Source organism: Vidua macroura, chromosome 1, assembly GCF_024509145.1.
Source record: "Vidua macroura isolate BioBank_ID:100142 chromosome 1, ASM2450914v1, whole genome shotgun sequence".
NCBI classification, from domain to species: Eukaryota; Metazoa; Chordata; class Aves; order Passeriformes; family Viduidae; genus Vidua; species Vidua macroura.
Window position 1 is genome coordinate 43,459,536 of NC_071571.1, and position 22,070 is coordinate 43,481,605.

At 36.7% G+C, this 22,070-nt stretch overlaps 1 protein-coding gene across 1 annotated transcript; it reads left to right on the plus strand.

Annotated features, from left to right (window-relative positions):
* The first annotated feature begins 964 nt into the window (after nucleotides 1-964).
* Nucleotides 965-14,734, plus strand: LOC128804475 (prostatic acid phosphatase-like). Its single transcript, XM_053972254.1, has 10 exons — nucleotides 965-1,078; nucleotides 2,454-2,549; nucleotides 4,985-5,071; nucleotides 5,676-5,828; nucleotides 7,979-8,077; nucleotides 9,159-9,254; nucleotides 11,645-11,777; nucleotides 13,039-13,121; nucleotides 13,994-14,100; nucleotides 14,578-14,734. The coding sequence occupies exons 1-10, from the start codon at nucleotides 965-967 to the stop codon at nucleotides 14,732-14,734; spliced, it is 1,125 nt and encodes a 374-aa protein (XP_053828229.1).
* Nucleotides 14,735-22,070: the final 7,336 nt, after the last annotated feature.

Sequence of the window (22,070 nt, forward strand, 5' to 3'; positions counted from 1 at the left end):
TTCAAATTCTTACAGAGAGGTTTTGATGAGTAAGAAATCACCCTCAATTTTAACATACTAACAGGACTTTCATTAACACACAAATGGGACTGAACATAAATCAATAACTTGTAAGATCAATCCTGTCTCTCACAACGGTGTCTCTGAGCTAGATTTTTTTTTTCTTATTTAAAATATACTGGGGAGATGACAGGAACAACTCTTGATATATCCACACTATAACAATGAGAGTGTTTGCATCAAGAGAAATTTGAAAATTTAAAATTTAACTAACTGTATGAAATTCTGGGGGATAGTTCTAGGAAACAGTGTCACATACTTTGCCACTAGAGACAGACTCAATCTACTAAAGAGATTGAAAGTTCATTCATATATCTTTATATTTTTTGCAATGAATTTAGGCTTATTCCTGTTCCTTTGCAACAAAACCTTCTGTTGCTTATTCCTCCTACAAACCACAGCCAAATCCATGGAAAATCCAGAGATACTTTATAAAAGGACATTTGTTAGCATTGCTCCTTCTTGCCTTCTAGTACAAAGTGTTCAGCGAAGACTGTGAGCACTAGGAATGCAGATGGTTTAATAGCTCTTTTGCATACAGTAAGATACCCACAGCATTTTCATATTTGGGAAGGCTGACTGATCCATAACTAAATCCTAGTTAAATAATAGAAGGAAACTTCTAGCTCTTTACATTCACCTGCCTTGCCAGGGGCAGGAATTAGAGGGCTCAGAGATTTCACTCCATGGGACATGGAAATTGAGTATAAATGAGAAATACACTTTTCATTTCATGAGTTCCCTGAAAAGCACTAACCCTAGAAGGGGAGAGAGGAAACTTCACAGCCCTCTCTCAGATTTCACTAAGCACAACTGACTCCACCCCTCTTAGCCATATATCTACTGTATCACCATATCCAGCCAGGGACCTTGGTGTGCAAAATAGCTGAAAGCTACCCTCAGGATGAGAGCAAGGCAGCTGGTCTGTGGAATTTGGAGTCTGTGTTTCCTGTTCTGTCTTTTCTGCATCTTTCTTCACCAAACAACAGCTAAAAGAAAACTGAAGTTTGTGTCCCTAGTAAGTATGGGCAAATGAAATTTCTTCAAAACCTGTCACTCACTACTCTTTTTGTACTCTTGGGTAGGGAGGAGGGGGCACATTTTCAAATATTTAAATGTTTCCTCCATATTCAAAATTCATTATTGCATTGTCAAAAAAAAAATCTCAATTTTAAATAAGGTCTCAATTTTAGATAAGATTAAATAATAAAAAAAATATAATTTTGTCTCCTTTGTGCACTCCTAGATGAAGTTACTTTCTGGATGGATACAGAATGCTTATTTTATAGCACTAAGAGAAAAATAACACAGGATTCTGTTTTAAAATGTAAAAGACTATTTCATAACTAAATACCAACTGTGCAAAAACCCTCTTTACCACGGAAGACTTTCCATTTTTCCAGTGGTTTCAATGGACTAACATGCAAAGTAAATTTCAGTATGTGAAACTCAAACAAGTGTACAGTGACGCTGAACAAGCAGCACAGAAATCAGTGCTGTGAAGCTAAAGCTATTTGCAATGATTATGATGTACCATTTGTTTGCAGGAAGCTTGAATCTTATTCTGAACATTACACACACATATAAATAGTTTATATAATTTTTCCCTGCAGTTTTTTATTTAATTTCTCCCTGCTTAGATTAAGAAATTTTTAAAAAATTTTAGAATTTAGAAATCTTTAACATTTTAGAATCATATGGCTCATATCTACAGGAATTATGCTGCAAAGCATATGAAACAAAGAATTCATTGTATGAATGAAAAAATCCAATGTATCTGTATAAATACTTCTTTTATGTAAACAGGTTCAATGTTTTCAGAGCAACAGTTTAGCCTGTATTTATATATTAGATAACACTTCTATCACCTCTTGTGATGAAAAAGCCAACATACGACTTTTTAAGGCTAATTTCTGCCAAGTAAGAGAACTCCACAGCAGTCATCCACAGAGCTGTTACTTCATGTAATAGTTTTGGTTTTTCCCTTTTAAATTCCAGCTTAGTCATACCAAGATACTAATGTTCAAATATTTCTACAAAATTACCTATATGCTTCTGTTTGTTTTCTGTTTATTTAATATTATGCTCTATACCTTCTAAAATACATAAAATCTCTATAAAATATAATAGGGTATCCTGTAGTTTTTATAACTTGCAAAAATTTATTTAAGCTAATTTATTCTCAAATGCCAAAAAAGAACCAGTTATATTTGTCTAAATAAATGAAACAAGAAATGTTGCTATCTAGGTTTAAGGCAAGCATCATTAATATACTTAGCATCTGTCAGATACAGTACTCACTGTCATAGCATATTGCTTGTGACTACACCAATTAGTTATAGTCATCACAAAAATTACCAGTAACACAAAAGCAATTTCATCTATTTTATCAGGTATTTCGCCATGGTGATCATACCCCACAGGAGTTTTTCCCAACTGATAAGCACAAAGAAATTGCAAGACAACAGGGATATGGCCAACTTACCAAGGTGAGTTTGTTTACCTGGGCCAAGAACTGAAATATTGGAAGATGTTGTGTTGATATTTGGGGGTTGGAACTTTGCTTTCACTTGGGGAAAGCCCTTATTAAGTTGACACTTAAGGACAGACAAGGAACTTATGAGGAAACTACAGCAACAGCACTCACTAATTTTGAATGAAACTGAGTCAGCCTGTTCTGGTCCAGTGTCAGCATAAGCAGAGCTTTTCGACTGCAGACTAGGATCTTCTAGTCTGGGAGGAGCCAGGCACTGGTGACCATCTCAGTTCACCTGAAATCATACAGGAAGCTTTAACCACCAGTAGCAGAAGGTGATGGACATGCTTACAGACACAACTCTCCCTCAATCTCTGCTGAATAGGAGTGCTTCCTTACTCATAAACTGTTAAGATCAGTACAAGCTGTACTGACAGATACTGTGCTTGCCTTGACTGTAACTTCTATTAGCTGCCACCTCTCACAAATGGAGCCACAGGTGAACTGTACTATCAGACTGTAAGGCACTATTTGGACACTGGGTGGTTTCTCCCCTCCCACAGGCAGGACCCACTCTGTCTGCGTGCTTGTGCTTCATTCCTTTTCCCCCAAGACATGTTATTTGGATGGAAAAAGCTGCCAGTTATTTGCCCAGCACTCAGAACCAGGCAGTCTCCCTGAAGTAGTTTAGAAGTGCCACAAGTCTGGTTGTCCCAGACAAATGGCTACAGTCCACAGGGAGGCAGACTGTGAAGTGTGTCTCTCTGTTAGGAACACACACCTTATGTCCACTGGGTCCCTCTCTAAAAAGAACTTGCCAGGTCTCCACCAAAATCAGAATAGAACAAACTGTCTGAGGGGTTCCTCTTCCCCACTATTCTTAGGAGGCAAAACTGGTCTCCAAAGCAAAATCAGGCTTGTTTCTGCTCATGTCAATTCCCTTGAAGAAACAGGAGTAACAGAGCAGCTTCCCAGCTCAGCGATGACTCAATCATTGCATATAAATGCTATGCAAGTTCAGCAATCCATGCAGCTTGCTCCAAGGCATAGAAGACTTCAACACCCAGGAGTCAGGACTTAACAACATGCATATTAGGCAAGTTGGGGCAGAAGCCTAAACTACACATATACCCTAGGAAACTGGATGCACAATTCCAGCAAGAGAAAGAGGTGATCACATACACACACAGTGGGTTCTGAGTAACTCCTAGCTGACTTGGCTTTGAGCAGGAGGTTGGACTAGAGACTTCCTGAGGCCCCTTCCAGCCTGAATTATCCCCTGATCCCACAACTTAGAAAATTGCTTTAGGAAGCAATGAGTAATCACTGCACTTGAGATCCCAGTGTACAGTAATGGTTACATGAGCAAACTGGAATATATTTAAATATAGGCTAGAAAACACCAGGTACAAGTAAAAAGATGGCAATATAGAGACTATTAGAGGGACACTGTATGTGATTATGATGGAGTCACTACCCCAAGGGGTGTTTAAGGAAAGAGTGGAAATGGTGCCTAATTCCATGGCCTAGTTGACATGGTAGCATTAGGTACTAAGTTGGACTCAATGATCTCAGAGGTCATTTTCAACCTAACTGATTTCATGATTCAGTGATTCACACGTCACTGACAATGTGAGTGTTCACTAAAATTATGTAGGTAAGTTGAAAAGATCTTCAGCTACAAGCTACTAAAATGTTGGGACTGGGAAAACCTATTTTGCTTTGAGAGTAGAGAATTGTCATCAGTTTAATTTAACACAGAGATAATATGGCTTGATTCCATTTTATGGATTATTATTTAACCATGAATAAGATCTGTGATGGTGAATGTTATTAGAAAGTGTAACAAGATTCAGCGACTGAAAGTTGGGAACACAGGCGAGAATCAAAAATCAAATCTTTCAGACTGTTGATAATAATTAGCTATTGCAGCAAAATGCCCTAAGGCTTGGAGGACTTTTACTTCAAGACTTCTATTCTGAAAAACTAGATCTTGCCCAGGCTAAAACTGTAGCCCCCATAAGGAGTCGCTGGTGATACTCCATGAGATTCATATCCTGGATGTGTCTCCATGGACAGGTGGCTGTTCTGTCTGCACTCCCAGTTAATCAGCTCTGAGACAGCAATAGAGTAGAAAGTAGACAGATGGTGTTGGAACATCTCTATGCCTGCTTTAAGTCTCACTAGCTCAGATAAACATACACATAGCTTTCCACCGAGCAAAATACAAAACTGCATCCACCAGGAGTCATATCTAACGTTATCCAATACCATACATGCAGCAACTTCACTACCGTTTTCTCATGTCTTCTTTCCTAATTCAATTTGAAAAAGAAAAAACATCTTTATTAAAATAATATCAAATATTATTGCATTCTTTTTTGGTTGTAGGAAATGGATGCATAGCACATTTCTTTAACCTCTTATGCTCTTGTGTTACCTCTACAGCTTGGCATACAACAACAGTATGAACTTGGCCAGTATATGAGGAGGAGATACTCTCATTTCCTGAGCGTTGTATACAAGCAGTGTGAGGCAAGTACTGGATCTGGACAGGAAGATGTCTTTCATGGTGGTTAATGGGACTTCCTGGATGCATAAGAGGCTAAACATGGTGCAGTTGGAGAAAATTTAATATCAGTTGAAGTCAATGTAATTCCAAAGTATCCCTGAAACTGTAGTTCAGCTTTTTTCCTGATGGTTAACTGAAAACCACATGAAAGGCTTTTTAGACTGCACATCAGGTTCAGCTCCCTCACTGCTGTATAGGAGAGCATCTATGTCAAATACTTCCACATGGAATGTAGATACAACTCAGTTCTCATTTAGGTTCCAGCTTTTCAGTGCACATACGATGTCCCAAAGCCTAGAGGGTCAAATAGAGTCAGTCTCATGCTGTCTACTAGGATTTCTAAGATGTTACCCTGCTGCAGCTCAGCTGTCCAGCAAAATATTTTTCCAGCTGCAGTCTTTCTCCCTCCTCCTTCTTTCTCAAAGTCCTTCTTCATGCCACTCCGTTTTAATGACAACTTCCCCAGTACCAGCCCCTTTTTTTCCTACCACGAAGACAATAAAGTAAACCTAATGAAAGAAATTACCATCCAAAATTTTTCTTTTTCTTTTTCTTTTCTTCCTTCAGATTTATGTTCAAAGCACTGACTGTGATCACACACTTATGAGTGCTCAGGCAAGTCTTGCTGGACTGTACCCACCAACACAGGATCAGATTTGGAACCCCAAAATCCTTTGGCAGCCAATTCCAGTTCACACAATGCCACTGTCACAGGATAATGTGAGTATAAACTAGGGGCATCTGCTTTCACTTGATCATTAGTACAGCACATAGGATATGAGATGAAGGTACAGCAAAAAATGCATGGTAAAGGCAATGAAAAGAACATTGTTACAAGCATTGTGTGGAAAGGCCTAATAAGCTGAATAGAAGTGTTGGCAAGTATTTCCACAGGAATGGATTTGCATATCAGAAACATGATCTTAACAAAAGAGGAAGGAAAATGGGAGTACTGGGTATAGAGTAAAAGACTTAATTTATAAGGTGAGTAAATCACTGTAGAAGTAGATTAGTCCTAAATTTAATGCAAACATGACTTTCTTTGTTTAAGAAGAAAAAACATACTTAATCTCAGTAGTGCTTCAGTATTGCTTAGTCCACAGCAAACAGAAAAGACAAAAGAATCATTCTGGGACTTACATTATGGTGAGAATTGAGTTACAGGATTGTTTTTCATGCACTGTTCAGGTCAATGCATGTACTTCAAGGATTGGTGAGAAAAGTAAAAGGGGAAAGGAAGGAGGACTCAGAGCTTTAAGCATGAATTCATAGGGCAATGTATTTTTTCATGTCCCTTCCTTCAGATCCTCACTTTGGAATTGTAAGGAATACTATGGATAGCAGCTCTGTAGCCTGCCTGCATATACTTGTCCTATATGGGAAAGCTGTGCAGCTGACGGGAGCTGGAATCTCCTGTGTGTGGAAAATCTATGATAAATGTTAAGATCAGGAGTGTGCAGCATGAGTCTCGGTTTGTGAGAGCAGGTTTGCTCTTCTGATGCAAGATAAATTGCGTGGGCTTTACAAGTCTAGTTAACACAGTCTGTGATGATAAGAGAATCACGTCAGATAGGTCATGGAGCAATGGTTCTCACCTCAGGGTGATCAGAGCAGGAAGGTGTGGACATATGTCTTCCTCTTCACACACACAGCCAGGCACAGTCAGGAGCTGCTTCTGACACTGTCACAGGTCCCCACCTGTGACATACCCCAGCAGACAGTCAAGAATACCTGGCCAGTATCAACACAGATGGCAAACTCAGAAAGCAGGTGCTGCACCTCTTTCACATCTAGGGGAGCAAGTTTATTCAAACAAATCATAAAATCATTAACATATGCATAATTTTCATGCTTTTTTCAACTATTTGTGTTTTAACTTTATTTATCCTTACTCATTATACAGGCTAAACCTGAGACCACACGTATCCTACAACACAAAACAAGTGCCCATCATTTATTGGTGAAATCATACCTGTTTATGAACCTATGGCTATAATTCACAAATACCTTCCTATCTTGTGGAATACATAGATTGTATTTCTAAAAAGATTGAGGAACTGCTGTGAAGCGTTCCAAGCTAATTTCCCTTCAAATCTCTCAAGTTCTTTTCAAAGTTCTTTTAATATTGGGACTATATAAATGGAGCTACATTACTGGGAAAAGGACAAAACAACACATTAGGGAAAAGCACTAATAATATCAGTGTCAAATTTAAATTTTTGTTTAAAATTTAACACAGAAAACGAGAACAAACTGAATTGAGCTTGCATATATAAATACATGTAATTGAAATAACAAGTTCTTAAGTTATTCCAGTCATATGTAACCTTCACATATCTTAGATTAATGAAAGACAAAACCGAGTTACAGAAAGTTCACAAGTTTCTACAATTTAGCTGAACTAAATGAAGCTGTGCTAAATAGACTCAATACAGCTGAGTATGCACAAAGTCTCCTATTTCAGTCTAGCTGCTGCTTTGTAATTTTTTGTAAAAATGTGATGGTGTGTTTAAAGAAAGACTGAACACAATTAATGAAATCATCCCTGGAGAAGCTAAGAACAAAGGAGTTCATGAGGGTTTGTCTTAGTCTTCTGTCAAAGGACGAATTTCATCTTGTGTAAATGAATCCTTTAACTTTGAACTACTGCAGCTATTACTCCTCTGAACATTTAAAGATTATTTTGTATGTAGTCATCAGTATGACTCCTAGAGTCCTGAAGATGAATATCCTTGAAACTGCGTTGCTAAATTATTTTTCAGCTTGTCCTAACTAGTGCAGCCAATCAGAACAGCAATCCTGCAAGGGTATATTGAATTGCAGAACAAGATGAACCTTGCCTCACTAGGATTTTGCAATTTTCTTTTCAGTTGCTATACCTACCTTTCTCACACTGCCCAAAATACAAGGAGCTTCTGAGAGAAACCTTTGCAACTAGGGATTTCCAAAGGCAATTCAAGCACTACAAGGTGAAGTATTTTCAGTTCTGGAAATCCAGTTAAAGTGTATCACTTCTTCAACATCATCTGACATACAGATTTAAAAAATATCAGTTAATATGCTCCTTTCAGATCTCTAATCTTCAGAGTGGGTGTAGACAACATACCCAAAAAACAATTACAACATTACAGATCCACCTGGACTGGGCTATTCCCGACAATTGAAAATGGCAAGTCACAGAAAAGATAAATTATTGACCTACTTGCAAAAACTTAGTTTCTAGGAGACTAGACAAAACAGAAACTCAAAATCAGAGTCAATGCCTCTTAAATTATTCCAATACCTCTCTCTGTTTACTCCCATGTAAAGCAACTCCTCTGACATCTCTCCCTATATAAGTCTGTGAGTTCAGATTCATTTTCTCAGCTCAATTCCCCAGAATTTCTATAACAGTCTCAGTGTTTTTCTCAAGTACCTATTCATGTTTCCCACCCAAAATCTTAATTTAGGTGTTCTCTTATGTTTTGTGTCTATCTCCATATGGTATCCTTTCCTTTCTTTCTCCACCATCAAAACCTTTGCATGACTATATAACCACATTTATTCTGCTGCAACCTTCTTCTTCACACATGTTTTCAAAAGGACATTATGAACTTCACCTGTTTTTCTATTATCTTTCACCACTGACCTCAGTCATCCATTTGTGGGTCTGCATCTGGGTATTATATGCAAGTAAATCACAATTCCCATTTTATCAAATTTACATTATGCCTTTCTTCCTGAGTACCAATATCAGAATAATTGTTTATCACATTTCCTTTAAGTACTTCTTGGATTTCTGCCAGACTTCTTCATATATCTGTGTTCCCTCTACTTCCTTCTAAACATTTCCACCAAGCATAAACAATCACCATACTTCAAATCTGAACTAAAATCACCAACCTTGTCTAAATGAATAGGCCAAATTCTCTTACATCTAGGCAATGGTTCATTGATTTAGTGCAAAGACTGTCTTCTTTCTAAAAATTCCTATGTACTAGTATGGCAGTGTGTAGAAATCATGTAAAAATGCCCTCAGTACTACAAGTTTGGGTTTTTTTTGTATTCCAGCAATTTTTGAAGTTTCTAGCCAGTCATACGGGATATCCATTGAAGAAGTTGACTAGTGAAAGGATTTGGAAGCTCTCTGACACTTTACAATATGAGGTAAATAGAATCAAAGAATCATTTAGGTTGGAAAAGACCCTTAAGATCTTTGAGTGCAATAGAAATTCCTACACCTCCTTCAACCTGGTATTTTTATTGGGTTTATTTTCTTAATGTAAGTCATAAAAAGGTCATAGATCTGTTCTTAAAATTTTTAAACATAGAATGTTTTCAGCTTCTTTCTCAGAAACCCTCACTTAATGTCAAATTTACAAATGAAAATCCTGTAAACACTATGTGTATGAGGCTGCTCTGGGTCATCCACCACTATAAGGAACACAAACTAGTGGACTTTCATATTCAAGATCCAGTCAGTGACTGCATATAGAGAATTAGGCAAAAGCATACCTTTGGATAAAATTGTCTTGTAACTCCCCCAGACCCCAATAGGAGATACACAGGGATAAAAATATGTTGCTGGCAAAGAAACATAAGCATTCTTCCACAGAGATTTTATGCAAATTGTATAAGCAACAGAAGCCATTATTTGTACATGGCCAGTAGTGGACAGAGTATTTTCAGGAATTAAGCAGCCATTGGAATGACACAAATTGCTATTTGTGCAAGTTTGGGAGCTTGTTCTAATCAAAGGTATCACAAAAGAGCATGCATTGTATAACAAAAGGGGTATTATGGTGCTAAACTGGCATGGGTATCTGGTTCCACAGTCTGGAAATATCATGATTTGAAAAAATCCTAACTGCCTTTAATTTAGCAAGAAGTCCCACTTCAAGGTCTAGAGTTACCTTAGCTGACACAAAAGTGCAGAATCTTGTGTTAAAAAGTTATTTTTTAAGGCAGCTTTTGCTACCTTCATGCATAACTATTTATAAACTTAAATATTAATGATAAATTTGTCATCAGTACTGGGATATTAGTGAGGGAGTTTTAAGGTGGATTTCAGAAGCAACATGTAATAATTTATAGGGTGTGATACTAGTGAGTTTACCTTCATTCCTGCAGTTTTTGCAAAAGTCCAACTTTGATCAAAGCAGACTTGATCAGAATGTTAGCCAGGGCCTTAAGTTAAATGAAATGTTAACATGTTGGGACATCTCACTGTAATTTCAGTGAGGTCACCCTTCCATGTTTTCCAAATGCAGGACCACAACTTTCTATTTCAATAGTTAAATCATACCAAGAGTCTGTGTCATCAGACAAATAAGCAAAACCCACATCTCCCATCAAGAATCTAGCTAAACGCTGGAATTAAAAAATAAATAAATAAATAAATTGTGGTTTTCCTTCTAGTGTTACATTTGATGAGCCTTGGTCTTTGATACTACTGACTGGGGACTCTGAGGGTATCAATTAAGACATCTGCCAGAAAAGCCTCTCTCATTTTTCAAGCATACAGAGAGAGCATGCTTACACAGTTTTTTAATACAATTTATGAAACCACAGTAGCACACATCTGTATTTGTTACTTTCAGCTAAGTGTTATCTGACTTTGAGGTAACTTGGAGACTGAGGTGTTTGCTTGTCTTAAATAGCATGCAACCATCCCATTCTTTCCCTAAGACATAAATCACACTTATTAAAAGAGAAATTGATAACATTGTGATCTGAGCTGGTTTAACCTAGCATGCTCTATTGTTTTCTTGTTTAAACAAACACTTGAAGTAGTTGACATTTTCCTTTGAGCTCACTTGTTACAAGAACACTCCTTTTGGTGAGCTCAGTCCAAAGGTTACATTGCTCTAAAGGAAAGTTACCAGCCTTGTTTAAACAGGAATTCAGGGTAGTGCAAACCAGGAGTGTTGTGCATATCTTCCCTTCTCACAGCTGTGATCACTAATATACCTTGGACTGCATCCCCAAAGAAAGACTAATCCATTCCACTTTAGCTTGATGACTGTGACAGTATCTAATAGACCATAATAGGTACAAATTTCATTTATATCTCATTCTTATATATCTAACCCCATACTTTGGTACATCCATACTACAGCTATACATGTTCCTATTTGATCTTTGTATTCCTGTCACACCTGAGAGCTACCAGCCTTAAAATCCTGATGTTTATATAGGATTTGTTTCAGTAAAAATATATCCCAGCACATGACTAAAAAATCCATATAGTGATTTTTTTTCACCTGACAACATAAAAAATGCCAGTTGCTTTTTGCATCATTTTAGTATTATTAATAAGTATTCCTCTTCTTGTTGAAAACTGCCCTTCAAATTTCTTCCAAGCACTATGATGCTATAAATAGGAATGCTACAGCTGTCTAAATGCAAAATACAGTCATCATTTTATTACAATGAGAAAATGTTACTGGGGTGAAACATTCAGAATTTGTTCTGAGAAGTTATTTTGTGCCAGAATAAATAGCAGTTAGCAGTAGGAATCAGTAAGAAAATCACCATGTTTTCTTTCTTCACTGTAGGATATTAACAATTACACTTTACCTGTTTGGGCTACTCATGGTGTCAGGACCAAGCTGATAAAGCTGTCAGAATTGTTATTGCAGGCGGAATTTGGGTTCCACAAACAAATACAAAAATCACGTTTGCAGGGAGGTAAGCTGAATTCTTACCCCATTTAAAACCAAAAGTAGGGTGGGAAAGAAGAAAAGGTATTATGACAAACAATGCTGCTGATTCTATGGTAGAATGGTGAAAGATGCCATTATGGGGATATTGGTGGGCAGCACTGAAAAATTTTGATTAATGGGGAGGGAGATGGTGAGCATATGAATCATGAATATCCTAATCTAACATTGTAATTGAGGTACTATTTAGATTACACTGTATAAGAAATTCAGTATAACATACAGATTCTTGTTGAATTGAATCAAATCTGAACTTAGTGTAAGCCTCTACGTGTACCTTACTTAAAGAAATATTATTTGTAGTAATGTCTAGAATGGTGACTTTGTTGCCTAAGTCTCCATATTCCATTACTGAGAGTCCTAAAATGAGATTATTAAACTCCTTCTAAACCTTACTCTGCTCAGAAAACAATGGCAGAAATTTGAAAGTATTTTATACCGTTTTTTTCACTCATTCTCCTCCATTCATCCACTGTCATCTTTTGAGCCTCCTTTTTGTTTTATATGGGCAGTGTACAGGCAGGTCCTGTGAGCTAGGAAGACAAATGAACATATAAGCATGAATTAATTTGTTGCATTTTTCAAAGCTCCAACTTGCAAAACTTTGCACAAAGTTCAACCTCTGCCCTTGTTTTACTAACAATTGCTATTAAAAATGTGCCAGAAGCTAAAGACTAATTCTGTCTAATTTGCTAGCTGGTACAGTTCTACTTTTAGGGTTTTAACTTGTCGACATGCCAACCTTGTATTAACATACTAGCACAGCCATTGATTTAAATCAAGTAGTTTGTCTTACAATTTTTCAGCAGTTAACATTAACAAAATGCAGACAACCACACAATTTTAAAAGCCCCAGAGTCAAGAGGATATGCTCTTTCTTTTTTCTCTGGAAAGCAGGAAATCACTCAAGCTACATAGACAACAGGGTAGCATTCATTACTGTGCTCTTTTTGCACTGTTCTGCTGGCACAAAGTAACTGTGAATGCACTGTTTGAATCTGTTGAGGTTATTAGGGATCCCCAAAACATTTTACACAGAAGTAAAATAGGCCCACAGTTCATTTGAAAGATACTGTCACTATTAATCAAGGCTCTCTGCACAAATTACCAGTTAAGTCAATTGAGTAAATCTGGTGCACTTAGTGACAGATTGCTAAAATGGCAACAATCAATACAGATGTTAACACAAGCATCTCTTTCATTCTCACTGCTTCCCCATTTTCTTTCAGGAATTCTTTTAAAAACTATTCTAAAGCATATCTTAGATGCTAGAAAGCCTTCATACCATCAAAAAATAGTTTTGTATTCCACGGTGAGTGCTTTCTGTTTCTCTTGTGTTTCCTGTCTGCAGTTATTAAATGCAGTGAAAGCTATGAAATTTTATTTCCTTCATGAAATACAGCTACAATCACTTTTTTTATTTGTTTAACCTTAAACATCCTCAGATTTTTAAAAATTTTTAATGAACAGATACTACTTTGAAACCTGAAGCATTCCACTTTCCACCGAATGTCATGGTTTTTTCATTGTAATAATGTTTTGATTGAGCAGGGAACTGAAAAAATCATGCCTCATGTTATATTAAACCTGGGTCACAAAGTTAATTTAAAACAAAATCTCCTTCTTCCTGCAAGTCATCTTTTTCAAGTGCATATGGGAAAAAAAAAAAGAAAAAAAATTAAGTTACAGTTATTTTAGAAGGCCTTATGAAGGCAGTTACTCAATTGTGATCTTATATTTTTGTTTAGAATGTACAAATGCTGTCATTGGAGAAGGAAATTTTTGGATTGCCCTCACTAAAAAGCTCCTGTTTCTAAACTGCATTTATATAATGACCTATTGGATTTATATCAGCTAAAGAGCTTACTGATCTGATCTCAAATACTTTTATCAGGAAAAACCACTAGTTCTTTTAAAAGAAGTTTTAACAGCTTCTATTAATTTTGTAAGAGCTGCAAGACTTCTTAAATATTTACATATATGTATACTTTATACATGCAGGGCTTCGGTTTATATAGCCATAAAGGGACAGTATTTGCTCAACAGTGCAGAGGGCAAGTACTAATGAGGTCCTAATGAGGTTAATGTTGAGTGGACAGATAATGTGCAGGAAATATTGTTAAATAATAGGTTCATGTAATCATTTTCAACAGACCTTTAATTACAGGTTTCCTCTGTTCACAGCATGCAGCCACCATTGCTGCCTTACAGATGGCACTCAATGTCTTCAATGGGAAATTGCCTCCTCACAGTGCCTGCCATTTTTTTGAACTTTACCAGGAAAAAAATGGGCAAGTATCTGTAAGCTATACTGCTAACATGCACTTTTTCTAAAAAGGAATTTTCTGATATCTAAGGCTAATTAAACTGGATACCTGAGGTTCACTATTCAGGAAAATATTACACATTGATTTTAATTATTGTAATTGCATTCAGTTTAGTAGTCAGTAGCAGAATAAGCCAGAAAACCATATATATATATGGTTCTGTCATATATATATAACAATTATGAGAGGTTTTACTCCATGCTTTTTATTTATTTAACTCCTTAGCAAAGACAGCAAACTACATGCAAATTGGTGTTGACCCCCCCTTGCTTAAAATGTTCTCTTCAGAGTATTAATTATATTAATAAAACATAAACATATTAGCAACCAGACAAAAGAGCTGGCTAAAAGTTTGTCCCCAAGTACAATAACTGCAGCATGGAAAGGCTGTGTGGTTTTGCACACCTAACATTATTTTGTCCCCTCTGTATTTTGAAACAGCCAATACACCATAGAAATGTACTACCGGAATAATTCCTTGAGGGAGCCTCATCCCCTCACCCTCCCTGGCTGCAAATTTCGCTGTCCCCTGGAGAGATTTACTCATCTGGTCTCTCCCATCCTCGTACACTATTGGACAAGAGAATGTAGAATGTAGGACATTAAAAGAGGTAAGTTAAGTGCTTTGGGCACATGAACCCAAAAGTAAAGTCAGGATTACATCTTGAGCCAACAGCTCATTTGAAGTGACAATCATTTTCATAAGGGTCTGCTTTGAAATGAAAAATACACAGATCCAGGAAAAGAGAATTGTACCCATGGCTGTCATTTCTTCTCCATCAATACATTTATCTATTGCAGACCAACTTTCTAGTAAAATGAAATCAAAGCTGATCTGACTTTAGGGTGCTGTTTTTCATGTGGGGTTTTTTGTTTTGGTTTGGTTTAGTACAGTCAAAAAGACCTTCAGTTACTGAAGAACTACATATAAAGGCACTGACTTAAAACAGTCACCTTTTCTTCTCTAACTGCATGCAGAATGTTTGTCCAAGCTGATTAACAATGGTAAACAATTATGTATTCTCTTGATTTTAGCAGGCATTCAGAAATCAAAACAGATGAATATTGAATAGCATACCAGATTGGTACTTACCAGAATGTCAAAAGTATACAGACACACATTGGTATACTAACTCATTCCCTCATAAGTTGTCTATATCACCATATCAGGATGTTTAAATTTCCATTTTGACCACTTACAATATTTAGTTTTGCAGAATGAGGGAACAAGAAAGCAGAAAATGACATTGCTGTCTTTTATCTAGCTCTATATTACTTAAGGGAAATGAAAACTTAAGAAACCTCACTTTTCTAATGTTCAAACATTGTACCCAACATTAAAAAATCCCATATGGCTTTCTGAATCACTGATCTCAAGAAGAATTTGAATTGTCGGAGATTATAAGAATGCAGACCAGCCAACTCATCTCCTTGAAAATAATTTCCTGTTAAATATCTTGAATCCATTAATAGAGTGGAGATAGTCTGGCCAGAATACACAAAAAATTAGCAAGTAATGATTCACTAAACACATTTCTTCACTATAGTCATTGCTCACAAATTCTCAGGAAATTACCACATTTAATTGCAAAAGGTAATTTGGCAAAGGAAGGGGGAGGTTGTTTCTGATGAGTTTTTTTTCCAGCCAAACTACTAACATAGTCATGGAAGATAATGATAAATACTTCATATTTATATTGCAGTGCTTAATAATCTAAGTTTTGTGGAAATTAATCCCCCTTCTTCACAAAGCAAACTGTGTAACTGGTCAGAAAAATAAATTTTAAAAAATTATAATGTATCAAAAATTTACAATTATAAAGGCACAAAAATATTTAGCCTTTAAGTTTAACACAAAGACTGTACTTTGCTTCAGTAGCCACATTTTGCTGAAGTAGAAGTTAGATGATGTTCACGTATTTTACACCAAATCCAGCATCACTGCTTTTATTAGCAACCCTGAGTGCTGAAAACACAAAAGGACCACAAAAGAGGTTACAACCAAACCTGATACTCCAATAAAAATGTTTTCTATATTGTCATATCAAAATTTGACACTTTCCACTATTTTATCCTGGTTCAGAATGGAACTGTTGGGGCCATATCCTAATTTTTTGGACTAATTTAGGAAACATTAATTTCACTTTTCCTGCAGGCAATTTTAAATTCTCTGCTGTGCATGAGTGGCACTTGGGAAAAGGCCAAGACACACTGATCCACAGGCTGCACAGTGCAGCACGCTGACAGACTACCCTGTGCTAAACCACTGTGCACTACCAATTCTCAATGAATGCAGACGGCTTGGAACAGCTGACTTTTAACACCAGGAAGCTAAATTAAGGAGAAGAGTGATGCACAGTTTACAGGTCACAATTACACTTGACACAGTGTCATGGTTTGACATAGAAGTGAATTTTCTCAGGAAGTTTGTAGTCAAATTAATCAGTGGTCAGGGTTGGATATTAGCATTTAGAGTGACTACTGAAGGCATGGACACGCTTGTGAGAACACAGGGGGTTAAAAGTAAGAACTCCCAGTTCTTATATCTTCTGACTAAGAAGAAGATGGAGAAAAGTGTCACACTAGCAGATTTTCTCCAGGCAGTTGCCATGTGTGACATGAAAACACAAGAGGTAGCAACGGCGTTTCCTGAGGGGTCTATGGCACAGGAGAGGCTCCTCTCTCCCTTTATAGACTGAGTATTGATTAACTGAAGAGTAAGAACCTGATTAAAGTCCAAGTTGTGTCTCACTATAGTTTTGTAAGAATTGGGTGGGGAGAGGAGAAATGTTTTAGAAGGTTTTCATCCTATATTTAGTGTGTGTGTCTTTTATAGTAGTAGTAGTTTAATAAGGTTTTTTTCCCTTTGCTATTAAGCTTAAATCTGCTCTGCTCTGTTCCTGATTGCATCTCACAACATTTATTTAAGAAAGTGTATTTTCATAGGGGTGCTGGCATTGCGCCAGTGTCAAACCTTAACACACAGATAGTTGCAAAATCCCTGATTTCAGCTGTTTCCAACTCTGTCAAAAATCATCTCAACTATTTTTTGTTTGCTAATACACATGTTATTAATTTGATTATACATGCACAAAAGCATTTTATGAAGCCCTGAAATGTGATTTTTAAAAAAAATAAAATTCAGGAGTGTGGCTGAGTGCAAAACTGTAATTTATATAAATAGCTATTCTACAGGGAGACTCCAGTTTGCAAACATACAGATGTTTCTATAAAAAGCTTAATTTAAGTTTTTTGGAGAGGATTTATGTCTCCACTACCAGGAAATAAAGGGGTTAGGCAGTATTGTTATTATAGGTCACACAATACAATAGCAGTATTTGAGGATGGTTTAAATCAGACTTAAATTCCTCCACAGCTCAATGACTATAGGGTGAAACATAGGAAATGAATAAAGCTCAGCATATTTGGGAAGGAGGTAAAACTGTGAGCTCTCCCTGTGCTCTTTTTGGTGCTCAGGAAGATTTCAGCATGGACTGACTCAACATTTCAACAGATTTTTCCTAGTCCCATTAAAACAGGAACAAATGTGTTAACTCATCTCCACTTAGTCTGAACTGCTTACTTTTTGAGGTACTTTAACAGGTTTGCCATGCTTTTGGAGAATGCCATATGCTAACAATGCATCTCTCTTTTTGTCTTATCTTTAGGTATTCCCTCCACTACCTTCAGTGTGGTACACTTTATGAAAGAACTCTTCCCACACTGTGATATGACTGTGGTCCAACATTTCTCTTCAAATTCCATTAGCATGACCAACTGAGTCTCCTCATCTCTACCAAAAGAAAATATTCCTTAATACTACAAACAAAAATTATAGAAAGCAAGGACTTATTCTTCATGAATATTTGCTTTACTTTATCACTTGGTAAAACCCAAGTGCAATATGAAACCAGTGGAATTTTTCAAGACCTATTCTTTCCAATGGGACTTTGTCAGAACTAATTCAACTATGCAATGATAGTTAGAGTGTTTTGAAGGGCTATAGCCTTGATTTACAGCAAAATTGGGAAATACCTCTGAAGGAGTGTTGCCCTCTTTTGAAGAATGAGACAAGAACTTCCAGAACTGGTGACAGAAGCAATGCTTCAAATGTAGACCCTAAAAGGAGGAGTCATTCCACTGTCCTTAGACTTTATTTCACTTATTAAGCAATGAATCATTTTACACAAATAGATCTCAGAAGCCACAAGAATTAGGATAATGCCTGCTTACTTATCGAAGAGATTTCTCCTTCTTTTCTCTGTCTTTTACATGCACAAATATCCCATCTCTACATGGAAGGAAGATGAGACTTGTGGAAAACTTGGACTGTGAATCTAGACCTAAAAGGTGCCTAAAAACAGCCAGGCTAGCTACCATGAAACACCTAGCAATAACTGGCTGACCCAACAAGTCTTTCAGATATTCTTTCCAAAAAGACAGTAAAGCCAAGTGTTAATTTTGGAAGAAAAATTATTTTTGGTTTCAAATAGCTTTTTTAACATCTTCCTTTGGTTATCTTACCATGATTGTATATTCTGATCTGATCATATAAAGTCTTTTCTCCAGGGAAATTGTAAGTAGACACTGTTCTTGACATGAACAAAAAATGGCAATACAAAATAAAAAAATAAAAAAAAATTTTAAAAAAAACCAAAACAAACAAACAAAAAAAAAAATCTGCATGCTCATTAAAACATGTAGAACATGTTGGGAAATCCTTCACTATTTGTTTTCTAATATTGTTATTGCAAAAAGAGCTTGTATCCTTACTCCAAAAGCTGGATCAGAACAATCAGATGCAACTAATTTCTGAAAACAGTGGATGTCTTTGCTTGAAGAACTAGGATTTCTTTTTTGCTTGTTTTCTCACAGTGGACAGGACCTTCTGTCAGCAGTCTTTTTGCACACAGATAATTTCAAAGAGAATTAGAGCAACAGCTGAGGTGCAGAAAATGTCACCATTCTGGTTTCTCTTCCTCAGATCAGGCTTTTAAAATGGATGCTAAATCAGAAAAGTATATTCTATACAGCATAAGCAGATAACTGCCACTCTACAAGATAAAAATGAATCAAAATAATAAAAATATCCCTTTTCTGTCAAAAAAGAATCTAAATTTCAGAATTCTCACTGTAAATGCCCTATTCTCTTCTCAGCAGGTCCCAATTTCTGTTCATCCTAAGCCACCATAGGAAATATAGTTCACCAGGAAAGCTGTAGTTAGATTTCCAGTCAAAAAATGCAACCCCTTTTACCATAGCATCCAAACAATGGTAAAAATGTTTTCTGACAACATGAGACAACCAGTTCTACCTGCTTCTTAATGCAAAGAAGAGCAAGCTTGTTTTTTCTGTGTTACCTTAATGTCCCATAATAGACACCAGAAGAAAGTCTTCCCAGGTCTGGCAGCCCTCACAGGAAAGTTAGTGCAAGCTCTTTAAGTTATTCATCTCAAAACCATGCTGATCATCACACCTCCCTTCCTAAGAAGTAATTAAAAAAAACCTGCTAGACGAAAGCAAACACAAAGGAAAAGCCAAGACTCCATCTTTATCAGTGTTAGACTTCTAACAGATTGTAGCCTTGGCTGTCAAAACCAAATTTTTAGGCACTTTCTCTTCTCAATCTGTTCCTGTTTCTTCTTTTTTTTTGAACTTGTGCCAAATTGTGGTGCTCGAGTTGCTTTTAACGTTTTGTTTGCCAGATGTTTCGAAGTGAAAGTTCAAGAGCTCTAAAGGGCAAGTTTCATGCTTCTCCCAGCAAAGGTAAGGGTAACTTTTCTGTTAGTTTCCTGAACTGGACAATGCTTACATAGAAAATGTGATAGAGACCTGAGACATTCTTCATTATTCTTTTTAGTCTCCAGTTCCCAGTTCCTCCCCTCCTTCCTAACCCAAATCCATGTCTCAAAAACTTTCAAAACTGCATGAAGACCCTTTATCCCAGAGATTTCTCTGGTTTGGGGGATCATGGACCTGAATAGACCCTGGCTTCAGCACTTCAGTTCAGTTATGGAAGTACATCCTATGTGAGGTCACTGCTTACAGTACAGCAATCTAAGGTCCCCCTTTTCCATCACATGTTCAGACAATGTCTTCTTCCATGCTACATGCCCCAATGTATATATCTTGAAAATCTAATTTCTGCTGAGCAAAAATAAATTTCAAATTTAATTTACAAATTAAGACATTTCTAAATTATTTTATTTCCCCTATCCCTATTGAACATAAACCCCATCACACACATTCTTTGTAATGTTTTTTGTTCTTAAGACTATCACTGTAGAAACACAGAAAGGAAGATTTCCTTTATACCTTGCTAACTCAGAGGGAAAATAAGCATCAGTGTTTATAAAGGCTGGAACATAAAGCCCAGGTCTATTGTAGGAATATAAATTGGGAAGCCAGTGAATGAATAATAAACTGCTCTACATTATGTTTTCCTACAACTTCACCAGCTGATTTAATTTGAAAAATCGGTCTTAGAGTCTTTTGCAGGCATGAAGTCATAAACAGGTTCATTTCAGTTCCTCTTAAAGAAAAAGTGAGTCAAAATGAGTAAAAACCCCATGCAGTTTAGCTTTGGAATTATTTAGATAATTTATTTTTTAAATATGCTGTAAAAGCAGGATCACCTGGATATGCAACTCCCTCTCTTCTTTCACAAACAATGCCTAGACAGTCATATTTTAAAGAAGACTTGCTTCAATAACCTGAATAGTCATAGATGTTGTAATATAGCTGGATATAACTTGTGATCACTATTTTTCCTTTCATATGCTGAAGCAGTGTCAGCAAAATGGGGAATGAACAACAGAAAAGCAACAGTAATTTTGTGCTGGCTGGGAAAGGTGGCACTGGACAGCCAGCCATTTCATTAATTTCATCACCTCTGTTTCTCTTTGGGTTATTTACTGAGCTGACGATCAAAAATGAATGAAAGAAGAAAAACCTGAAACAACCCATACTCTGATCAAATTAATCAACTGACTTAGTAGTACTAAAAGTAGGTTTTTCTTCTTTTTATTTAATGTTCAAAGTACTTACCCAAGATGTAGCAAACACAAGTTCAAATCCCTCCTTTAGCAAAAGGATTTGTCTCCACCTCTTCCAGAAAATAAAATCACCACCAAACTGCAGAGTTTCAGAGGGGAAAGAAAAGAGGAATAGTGCTTTATGTCTCTTAGTTATTTGCTGGTCACTTTGTTTTGTGCAAAACCAGCAAATTAGGTTTCTCTTGTCTCAAGCAAACATCTTAATCTCATAAGATCAAGAAGAAATTCTCTGAGTGCCCTGTAACCAGGTGCATATTACAAACTTGGGACAAGTAAGAAATTATCAGAAGACAGTGAATAGACAGTGAATAGACATTTTCTTCCCCCCACCTGCCTTAGATTAGTAATTTTGGGCTTAGGACATTTTTCTCTGTAGTCTATGATATAGGTTCATGTTCTGTCAGCAGTACAAATAAGTGAATTCCTTCTGTGTCACAAATTAACTCCCTTGTCCTTTCCCACTCCCCACAATTGGGTGAAAACAGGGCTGTGTCTCACAGGGCTGTGAGACAGTCTCATTTACGTGTTTCAGAATGGTGCTTGGAAAATGTTTCACTTTGTTTACTGAAACCAAATCTTTTCTTTCCCTTTTCCAGCCAAAAAAAAAAAAAAAAAAAAAAAAAAAAAAAGCAGCTTGGAAAGATAGATTTGAGATAAATCTAAACTCTGCTAAATGCTGATGTGCACATGCAGTCAGTAGCAGGACCTGAGCTGTTTCCCTGCGTGAGCAGCCTGATACATGAGTGCTGGCAGCAGTTTCATTCCTGGTGCTTTGACTGCAGTGACTTCCACCCTTTCAGGGTGTAGGCTGTGCTCCACCAGTAGCAGTGGTTACCTCAGGTAACCCCCGTGTACAATAAAGCACAGGCTCTTTTGCAA